We start from the raw sequence: 10,329 nt of genomic DNA on the forward strand, positions 1-10,329 counted from the left end.
CCCCGTCCCCCGTCCCCGGTGGGCTCGGGGCTGCTCGGGGTCCCTTCGGGATGTGGGTCTGGTCTCTGGTAACGCCTGGTTCCATGTGTGGGGCAGGGCCTGGTGTTGCCAGAGCAGTGGGTGCCTTGCACACGCGTGTGTGTGTCTGTGTGTGTGCCCACACGTGCCCGTCAGGGGCTGCCTCCCTTCCCTGGAGCTGCAGGGGATGGACTGGGGGGCTCTGGGGACACAGTTCCCCATCCTGAGGGATCGCCCCCCCTTGCTGTGGGGCCGCTGCTCCCCCCGGCTCGGGGCAGGGGGGGTTGTGGCCACGGGGGATGAGGTGGGAAGGGCTATTTGGGGCAGAAAGTGTCCCCCCCTCGGAGAGGAGCAGGGGCTGGGGGTGCAGAGGTGTCACCCGGCAGTGACACCGTGACCCTCCCTCCCCGGAGGGCTATGGGGGGGTGGCTGTGTGCGAGGGGCCTGGTGGGTCTGGGGGGGTCTGAGCGACCCTGGTCCCGCTCTGGGGCTGCCCCCCGTGTTCCTGGGCTCCGTGTGGACTCTCCCTCTCTGCCCTCAGGAGCTGAAGGGCTTCAACTCTCTGGACGACCTGCTCCACGTCAAAGGCATCACCACGCGCATCCTGGAGCTGAACAGCCAGCGCATCACCTGCCGCAGGAGGCCCAGCAGCGAGGAGCCCCCCCGGGCCCCCCCCGGGCTGCAGGGGGACAGCAAAGCTCCGGCAACGCGGGTAGGAGAGGGAACGGGGGGCTCCCCTGCCTTGGGGGGGAGCGTTTCGTGTCAGGGGAGGTGGGAGCTGCAGGAGGGGCCCAGGGACGCTGCGTCCCCTCAGGTGTCCATGGTCTCCCTGTGGGTGGCAGCTCCTGGTGGGGGGCTGAGGGGCTCTGGGCCCTGCTGCCTTTGGGGTGTCCCCCTGGCGCTTTGGAGTGTCCCCCTGCGGGCTTTGGGGTGTCCCCCCGGGGCTGCGGTGACCCCTCGGCACTGAGCCTCCCGGGACCTGCTCCAGGGTCCCCCATAGAAACAGCACTCTCTCCCCAGGGACACGCAGGGTTCCTGCTGCCCCCCTGCCCCACAGCAGCCAGCCCCATCCCCAGGGCCCCTGCCCCACAGCAGCCAGCCCCATTCCTAGGGTCCTGCCCCACAGCAGCCAGCCCCATCTCTAGGGTCCTGCCCCACAGCAGCCAGCCCCATTCCTAGCCATCTCTAGGGCTCCTGCAGACAGTCATTAAGTTCCACTAATTGTTCGTTTTGGGAGGCCAGAGCTGGGTGTGGACAGAGGTTCCTCCCCTGGAGGAAGTGGCCAGAGCCCGTGTCTTTGCCAGTGGCCAGAGCCCTGTTGTCAGTGGCCAGTGGTGGCCAGTGCTGCCTGTTTGGGCTGGCACTTGCCCAGCTCAGCCCCGGGGGCTGCGGGAGCCCCACGGTGCCGTCTGTGGGGCTGGGGAGATCCCCCCTCCGAGGAGCAGCTCTGTGCTGTGTGGGCTGAGGGGTGGTGGGAGGGAGTTGCACCCCTGGGAGCTGTGGGTGCCCGTCCTGCCCCCCAGGAGCCCGTCCCGGGGGCTGGTGTCGCCCCAGACCCGGCTCTGGGTGCCAGAGGAGACTCTGGGCTGGGTGCTCCCTCCCGGAGCCCAGCCCTGTCCCACCCGGGGCCCGGTCTGACGGGTGCCGTGGGGTGACCCGTGGGGTGACCCGTCCGCCCCCGACACGGGGAGGCTTCCAGGGCCGGGCACCTCCCGAGCACTGAGGCCTCATTTCCAAGTGTCCGTGGGCCCAGCCTCACGCAGTGAACCTTGGGCAGGACCCACTGCGTTGTCCTTCCTGGGTGTGAGTTTGTGCCGGGGCCAAACCACCTCCAGCTCCCTCCTAAAAAATGTGTTCTCCACACTTTCAGTCATTTGGTGGAAGAGATTGACCAATATCATGGAATCATGGAAGGGTTTGGGTGGGAAGGGTCCTTAAAGCCCCCCCAGTGCCACCCAGGGACACCTCTCACCAGCCCAGGTTGCTCCAAGCCCCCTCCAACCTGCCCTTGAACCCCTCCAGGGATGGGGCAGCCACAGCTTCTCTGGCCAACCTGGGCCAGGCTCTCACCACCCTCACACCAAACAAGTTCTTCCCCACAGCTCAGCTCCATCTCCCCTCTTTCAGGGTCAAACCCTTCCCCCTCCTCCTATCAATCAATATCTTCAAGTTTTAGGTGTTCTGTTCAAAACCGTGGGTTGGGTGTTGTGGGACCCGGCGTGTGGGGCAGCAGGGGGTCACACCATTCTCCTCATGGTGCTTCCTCATGTTTTTGAGCCTGGAGCTCGTGCTGAGCTGACCCCTGAGTCCCTTTGGTGGTTCCTTTGCTGGACACACACCCCCGGTGCCTCCCCCCGTCCTTGGAGGGGGAGCGTTGCCCCCGGGTGCATTGGGGGGGTTTAGTTTGGGGGAACCCAGTGATGTAGGTCACATGAGTGAGTGTCCCCTCCGCGCTGCCCTCCCCCTCATAAAATGCCACCAGAAACTGTTCTTATCTACACCCAGATCGGGAATAAAACAAACACTGACTGCTGTGGTGTTACACCCCCCTCACTGGGCCTGGCAGCAGAAAACCCCCAGTTTCCCATTCAGGGGTACATTTTGGGTCCCTTTCCCTTGCTCTGGGTCTGACCCCCCCCCCTCCAGCCACCCATGGAGGCTGTGGGGAGCCGGGGTGTCCTCGGGACCCAGGGCCCTGCTCGGACACTGTGTGCTTTATGTCTTTGCTTTTTTCCAACCCAGTGTAACACCAAAAGGAATAAACTCTGCTTTATTTGAAAAGACCTATTTCCGCAGAGTCTCACGTCCCCAGCAAGTCCTGGATCCTGCACCGGCCCCTCCGGCCCCAGACTGGGCAAAGGCTCCTTTCTCTCCCTCCTTCCTCAGCTCTGGCACAGCTCCCCACCCCCGGGCCTTGTGATTTCCCCTGTATTCCAAGTTTTACCAGAAATTTCCCTCGTATTCCAAGTTTTACCAGAAATAAGGGCCGTGGGCCGGGGCTCTCCTGTCCCGCTCTCTAGGATGGGGATGTTGGGGGTCCCGGGCAGAGGGTGGGGGTGATTATTGGGGTGTGGAGAGAATTCCCCCTCCCCGGGTGGAACAGGGGGGGCTCTGCTGTCCCTGAGTCCTTACCGAGCTGCTTTCTTCCTCTTGGGGATCCCCCTGTGGAGGGGGAGCTGGTGCCGTGGATTTGGGGTTTCCTGCTTGGCCATAGGGTTGCTCACCCCCCTTCTGAGCTCCTCAACCCCCCCTTCTGAGCTCTCCACCCCCCTTCTGAGCCCTTTACCCTCCCTTCTGAGGTCACCCCACTTCTGAGCTCTTTACCCCCCCTTCTGAGCTCCCCATGCCCCTTCTGAGCCCTTTACCCCCCCTTCTGAGGTCACCCCCCTTCTGAGTTCCTTAAATCCCCCCTTCTGAGCCCCTCACCCCTCTCCCCTGCTGCAGGGGGGCCTCTGTCCCTTGGGCCCTGACTGTCACCTCCCTGCTGTGTCCCCAGACCCCGGGACGGGTGCGGAGCTGCCAGACAGACCTGACCCCCCTCCCTGTCTCGCAGGTGGTGGCCGAGGAGGAGGAGGACGTTTCGGGGCGCTGGCAGCCGGAGCGCTCCGGGAAGGGCAGCCCCGGGTCGGGCCCCGCGGCTGATGGCTCCGGGGGGCGAGGGGCGCAGGACCCCGTCAGCTCCGGGCTCTGCGGGGAGCAGGAGGAGGAGGAGGAGGAAGAGGAGGAGGACGGGAGCTGCTGCAGCGAGGAAGGGGAGGACGGCAGCAACGTCTACTTCTACTACACCATCGGGGAGCGCTGGATCGACTACCTGCAGCGGACGGAGGACGGGGGGCTCCTGCGCCACGTGCGGCCCAAGGTGACCCCCCTGGGAGCGTCTGCTGGGTGGCTACTGGGCAAGAGCTGATGTTGGCCCATTGCCCCTGATCCCGTACTGGTGGCCCTGGAGCCTGCAGGCACCCACTGCTCGCCACGATGGTGCCAGTGCGAGCCATGGGCTGTGGCTGCGAGGTGGGGGGTCTGGCCATCGTCACTGGTGCAGCCCCCCAGGACAGGCTGGGAGCTCAAGGGGGGCTGGCAGAGTGTCCCTGGTGGCCACTGGCCCCCCTGGCTGTTCGGGCTGAGCAAGGAGGCTCTATCCCAGCCCTCCTGAGCGCTGCTGGCTGTCCCTGGCTGTCCCCATCCCCCTTGGAGCTTCCCTGCCCGGGACGGGGGTCACTTTGGAGCCTCCCTGCCTGGGGTGGGGGTCACTTTGGAGCCTCCCTGCCTGGGGTGGGGGTCACTTTGGAGCCTCCCTGCCCGGGGTGGGGGTCCCGGTGTCGCGGTCAGAGCCTCCCTGGGGACAGCAGGGGTCTCCTGGGGGCAGGCAGAGGCCCTGGCAGGGACAGAGCTCCTTGGAAGGACCAGGCTCCATTTCTCCCATGGGAGTTAACTCTTGTGCCGGCTGGTTGGATCAGGGAGTCATGGGATGGTTTGGGTGGGAAGGGACATCACAGCCCCCCCAGTGCCACCCCCTGCCCTGGGCAGGGACACCTCCCACCAGCCCAGGTTGCTCCAAGCCCCCTCCAACCTGGCCTTGAACCCCTCCAGGGATGGGGCAGCCACAGCTTCTCTGGCCAACCTGGGCCAGGCTCTCACCACCCTCACACCAAACAAGTTCTTCCCCACATCTCAGCTCCATCTCCCCTCTTTCCGGGTCAAACCCTTCCCCCTCCTCCTAGGACTCCCCTCCCTCATCCAGAGTCCCTCCCCAGCTTTCCTGGAGCCCCTTGAGGGACCTAAGGCCACTATAAATAAATAGGCTGGTGGTTTGAAAGGTCCCTTCCAGCCGGTCTGTGGTACCAGAGCTCACTGGCCTCCAGCTTCCCCAGAGGTCCCCAGCGTGGGCTGGGAACGCTCACGGGGCTGGGGCTGCTGCTTTTGTCCGAAAATCAGTGGCCCAGACCCCGCTTGGAGCCCCCTTGATCTCGCCTTCCCCTCGCAGATGAAGCGGAAGTCGGAGAACGGCCTGGACGGCAGAGCCCTGTCCCCGGGCAAGAAGCTGTGCAAGGGCTCCGAGTTCGGCAGGTGAGACCGGTCCCTCGGCCACCCCGGGCTCCTGCTGGCCCCATCCTGTCCCTCGGCCACCCCGGGCTCCTGCCTGTCCCATCCCATCCCTCGGCCACCCCGGGCTCCTGCTGGCCCCATCCTGTCCCTCGGCCACCCCGGGCTCCTGCCTGTCCCATCCCTTGGCCACCCCGGGCTCCCGCTGAGACCTCCATCCCTGGAGAGACACAGGAGCCATCTGGGTGGCTCGGGGACTATCTGGGTGGCCCTGCTTGGGCAGGTGCTGGACCAGGTGACCCCTGGAGGTGTCCCCAGCCTTGGCCAGTCGGTCACTCTGTCCCTCCCAGAGCAGGGTGGGCGACGGGGCTGGGGTCCTGCTGGAAGCGATGGGGAGGGGGGTTGGTCTGGTGGGGGAGGCCCATAGCGGGGGTCCCTGGGCTCCTCTCCTCTGGGGGGTGTTTGCAGGGGGTGACTCTCGCCTCCGCTGTGGCCTCCCCCAGGACGCTGGGTCCCTGCACCCCCAGCCCCACCACCACCTTCGGGGACCTGCGCAACGCCAAGACGGGCCAGGGCCGCCGCCGCCGCATCCCCTCGGTGGTGCCTCCCCCCGAGCTGCAGGACTGGCTCCGCACCTTCCAGGTGAGCTGGGGGGCACCCGGGGGGGCAGGGGCAGGGCTTTGGGTCCTGCGGTGGGGTTCTGGGGGGGTTAGGAGCGTGGAGGTGGTGTTACCCCCATGTTGCTGCCCTTGGTCGGGGTGGTACCGCTCTGCCATCACGCTGTGCTCCATCCGATGTGACTCGGGGCTCCTGTCCCTGGGGCCCCTCTCTGCTTGGCTCTGGGAAAGCAGAGCCCTGGCCGGCCCTGCAGCCCCAGGGTGGTCTCTGCTGGGGCTGGGGGACCCCGAGCCCCTGGGGTGACCCCCGTCCTGTCCCCAGCGGTGGAGCGGCCCCGAGAAGCTGCTGGCCCTGGACGAGCTCATCGACCGCTGCGAGCCCTCCCAGATCAAGTACATGATGCAGGTGATCGAGCCCCAGTTCCAGAGAGACTTCATCTCCCTGCTGCCCAAGGAGGTGAGTGGGGCCGGGGGGTGGGCCAGCCCTGCTGCTGGCCACTGGTCACCGGCCCTGGCAGCCCGCGGTGCCCCCGTGACTCGGTTTCTCCCCCGCAGCTGGCGCTCTACGTCCTCTCCTTCCTGGAGCCCCGGGACCTGCTCCGGGCGGCCCAGACCTGTCGCTACTGGAGGGTCCTGGCTGAGGACAACCTGCTCTGGAGGGAGAAGTGTCGCGAGGAAGGTGAAGACCCCTCCTCCTCCTGGCGTGGGGCGCACGGTGGCCGCAGCGGGGTGGCCCGCAGCCCCCAGGGGTGCCCGTGGGTCGCCCCCCGGGTGGGGTGAGGGCCGGGAGCACCTCGTTCGGTGGGACATGCCCCTGCTCTCCTCCCGCAGGCATCGAGGAGCCCTTGAACCTGCGGAAGCGTCGCCTGCTGAGCCCCGGGTTCATGTACAGCCCCTGGAAGTTCGCCTTCATGCGGCAGCACAAGATCGACATGAACTGGCGCAGCGGGGAGCTGAGAGCCCCCAAGGTGGGTGCCGGGGGGTCCGGGTGAGGGACTGGCTTCGCCAGCTCTGGCACCTGGGCAGGAAGCAGCAGAGCAATGTCTGTCACCAACAGGATGAGAACAACACTTAAGAATTTAAAATTGCCTGGGGGAGGAGAGTCACAAGCCCGGCCTGGCCTCGGGAGGCGTGAGCCAGAGGCGTTCACCTGGAAATGGTGTCATTTAAAGGTCCTTGAAGGTCCTGCCCATTTCCTGCAGGTCCCAGCCCCGCTCACGTGGAGCTTCCCTGGGCTCGGCTGCTCTCGGGGACAGGGCTGGGGTCCTGCCAGCAGAAACGGGGTCACCCTGGGCCCCAGAGATGGGGGTTCCCATCCCTTCACCCCCTCTCTCATTACCCGAGGCAGGGCTGTGCCCAGCCTTGGCGTCCAGGGAGGGGAACAGTCCTTTGGGGACATCTGCCCGTGGGGACATCTGGGCTCGTCTCCACAGCGAGGTGCTGCTCTCGGGGCAACCTGGGCCAGGCTCTCGCCGCCCTCCCACCAAACAAGTTCTTCCCCACAGCTCAGCTCCATCTCCCCTCTTTCAGGGTCAAACCCTTCCCCCTCCTCCTAGGGCTCCCCTCCCTCATCCAGAGTCCCTCCCCAGCTTTCCTGGAGCCCCCCCCGACATTGAGGGACTGGAAGGGGCTCCAAGGTCTCCCTGGAGCCTTCTCTTCTCCAGGCTGAACCCCCCCAACTCTCTCAGCCCCCCCTCCCAGCAGAGGGGCTCCAGCCCTCCCAGCATCTCCGTGGCCTCCTCTGGCCCCATCCAACAGCTCCATGTCCTAAGCATCCTCTGGCTGGTGGCCACTGGGTTTTGATCCAGGACATGATGTCAGGTCTCAGCTTCAGAGCTTGTGCCACCTTACTTACCGCACAGTTTGGAGTCCCCGGGTAGCCCACTGTCCCCCAGCGGTAGCCCCCATCTCCCCCCATGGCCCCCACTGCCTCCTCCTCACCCCGATGGCTCTCCTGCAGGTGCTGAAGGGACATGATGACCACGTCATCACCTGCCTGCAGTTCTGCGGCAACCGGATCGTCAGCGGCTCCGACGACAACACCCTCAAGGTCTGGTCGGCGGTCACCGGGGAGGTGAGCTCGGGGCTGGTGGCCACGGGGCCTGTGGGAGAGGGGTTATCTCCTGGGAGGGTGCAGCTGGGGAATGGATCAGAGTCCCAGCTGGGCAGGGACCTCTGGAGACCCCCCAGTGCAACCCCCTGACAGAGCAGGGTCACCCAGAGCAGTGGGACAGGAACGTGTCCAGGTGGGGTTTGAATGTCTCCAGAGAAGGAGACACCACCACCTCTCTGGGCAGCCTCTGCCAGGGCTCCATCATCCTCAAAGGGAAGTTTTCCTTATTTTCTGCATCCCAGTTTGTGCCCGTTGCCCCTTGTCCTGTCCCCGGGCACCACTGGGAAGAGTCTGGCCCCATCCTCTTGACCCCCACCCTTTAGCTCTCACTCAGCATCCATGAGATCCCCTCTCAGTCTGCTCTTCTCCAGCTGAACAGCCCCAGGGGGGGCGAGGGGCCGGGTGGGCCTGGCACAGCGAGTGCTCGTTATCATGGGGGGGGTCTCTGTGGGGGCTGAGTGTCTGTGGGGGGTGGGTTTTGTGACCCGAAGAGCTCCGTGGACCCCTCCCCCGGGGGAATCCCGCGCGTGGCCTCTCCTTGTGGCGGCCCTTCCCGACCCGTGTCTGGTCCCCCCCAGTGTGTGCAGACCCTGGTGGGACACACGGGGGGCGTCTGGTCCTCCCAGATGAGGGACAGCGTCGTCATCAGCGGCTCCACCGACCGGACGCTGAAGGTGTGGAACGCGGACACGGGGGAGTGCGTGCACACGCTCTACGGGCACACCTCCACCGTGCGCTGCATGCACCTCCACGGAAACAGGTACGGGGGGCTCGGGGAGCCTTCGGGGACCCTCTGCGCTTGGCACGGGGCTGGGGGTGCTGCAGCAGCCTGCTCTGCACCCCAGAACTGGGCATGGGGGGCTGTGGGAGCCTTCGGGGCTGCTCTGTTCCCTGGGATGGAGCAGGAGGGGCCGGCAGAGCCTTCGGGGACCCTCTGCACCCAGGATGGGGCTGGGAGGCTGGAGGAGCCTTCGGGGACCCTCTGTGCCTGGGACGGGGACAGGGGGGCTGTGGGAGCCTTCGGGGCTGCTCTGCTCCCCAGGAAGGGGCAGGAGGAGCTGCAGGAGCCTTCAGGACCTGCCCTGCCCCCTGGGACAGGGCTGTAGGAGCCTTCAGGACCTGCTCTGTTCCCTGGGATGGGGCAGGAGGGGCTGTAGGAGCCTTTGGGGACCCTCTGTGGTTGGGACAGGGCCAGGGGGGCTGTGGGAGCCTTCGGGGCTGCTCTGCTCCCCAGGAAGGGGCAGGAGGAGCTGCAGGAGCCTTTGGGACATGCTCTGCACCCCAAAACGGGGCAGGAGGGGCTGCAGGAACCTTTGGGGCTGGAGCAGCCTGTGGTGTGGGACCCAGGGCAGTGAGGTGCAGAGCTGGTCAGGGCTTGGGCTGAGCTGTAGCTGGAGATGCTGCGTGGGAAGAGGGGCTGCCCCCTGGGGAATCCCAGCCTGGCAGGGGTGGGCAGGGACCTCTGGAGACCCCCCAGTCCCACCCCCTGCCAGAGCAGGGTCACCCAGAGCAGGTCCCACAGGAAGGTTTGAATGTCTCCAGAGAAGGAGACCCCACCACCTCCCTGGGCAGCCTCTGCCAGGGCTCTGCCACCCTTGTGTTGGGCTGTGGTGCTTCCTGGGGGCCGGGTGGTCCCGGGGTGGTCCCGGGGCCGGGGTGGTGCCCAGGGTCCGGGGGTCTGCAGGCAGTGCCCTCCCGCAGGGTGGTGAGCGGCTCGCGGGACGCCACGCTGCGGCTGTGGGACATCGAGACGGGGCAGTGCCTGCACGTGCTGATGGGGCACGTGGCGGCCGTGCGCTGCGTGCAGTACGACGGGCACAAGGTGGTGAGCGGCGCCTACGACTACACCGTCAAGGTGTGGGACCCCGAGAGCGAGAGCTGCACCCACACCCTGCAGGGACACACCAACCGCGTCTACTCCCTGCAGGTACGGCCCCGACCCCCTGGGACACGGGGACACACGGGACATGGCCCTGCAGGTGGGACCCCAGCCCCTTGTCCCCAACCTTGGGACACGGGGACACACGGGACATGGCCCTGCAGGTGGGACCCCAGCCCCTTGTCCCCCCCCTCGGGACACGGGGACACATGGGCCATGTCCCTGCAGGTGGGGACCCCCCCATCCTCCCCCCAACCTTGGGACACGGGGACACATGGGCCATGGCTGGTCCCTGCAGGTGGAACCCCCTGTCCTCCCCTTGGGACACGGGGACACACGGGACAGTCCCCGCAGGTGGGACCCCAGCCCCTTGTCCCCCACCTTGGGACACAGAGACACACGGTCCATGTCCCTGCAGGTGGAACCCCCCATCCCCCCCCAGTCTTGGGACACAGGGACACATGGGCCACGGCTGGTCCCTGCAGGTGGGACCCCAGCCCCTTGTCCCCTCCCCCCGGGACACAGACATGGGCCACGGCTGGTCCCTGCTGGTAGGACCCCCTGTCCCCCCCCATGGACACAGGGGCACACTGGCCATGTCCCTGTGGGTGGGTCCCCGACCCCCCACGCACCCCCTGGCTCTTTCCTGGGGGGGAGGT

At 66.5% G+C, this 10,329-nt stretch overlaps 1 protein-coding gene across 1 annotated transcript in view; it reads left to right on the forward strand.

The window, feature by feature from the left end:
* LOC106899647 (F-box/WD repeat-containing protein 7-like) overlaps nucleotides 1-10,329 on the forward strand; it is a gene marked incomplete at its 5' end in the record, with an annotated part of 21,127 nt that overhangs the window by 3,224 nt on the left and 7,574 nt on the right. Inside the window, 10 exons of the mRNA XM_014961535.1 lie at nucleotides 487-730; nucleotides 3,431-3,877; nucleotides 5,003-5,085; nucleotides 5,565-5,703; nucleotides 6,001-6,135; nucleotides 6,234-6,357; nucleotides 6,510-6,646; nucleotides 7,639-7,752; nucleotides 8,370-8,551; nucleotides 9,493-9,718. Coding sequence (XP_014817021.1) covers nucleotides 487-730; nucleotides 3,431-3,877; nucleotides 5,003-5,085; nucleotides 5,565-5,703; nucleotides 6,001-6,135; nucleotides 6,234-6,357; nucleotides 6,510-6,646; nucleotides 7,639-7,752; nucleotides 8,370-8,551; nucleotides 9,493-9,718 — 1,831 coding nt within the window. The remainder of the gene's footprint in view (nucleotides 1-486; nucleotides 731-3,430; nucleotides 3,878-5,002; nucleotides 5,086-5,564; nucleotides 5,704-6,000; nucleotides 6,136-6,233; nucleotides 6,358-6,509; nucleotides 6,647-7,638; nucleotides 7,753-8,369; nucleotides 8,552-9,492; nucleotides 9,719-10,329) is intronic.

Source organism: Calidris pugnax, unplaced genomic scaffold (genome assembly GCF_001431845.1).
Source record: "Calidris pugnax isolate Ruff unplaced genomic scaffold, ASM143184v1 scaffold607, whole genome shotgun sequence".
Lineage (NCBI taxonomy): Eukaryota > Metazoa > Chordata > Aves > Charadriiformes > Scolopacidae > Calidris > Calidris pugnax.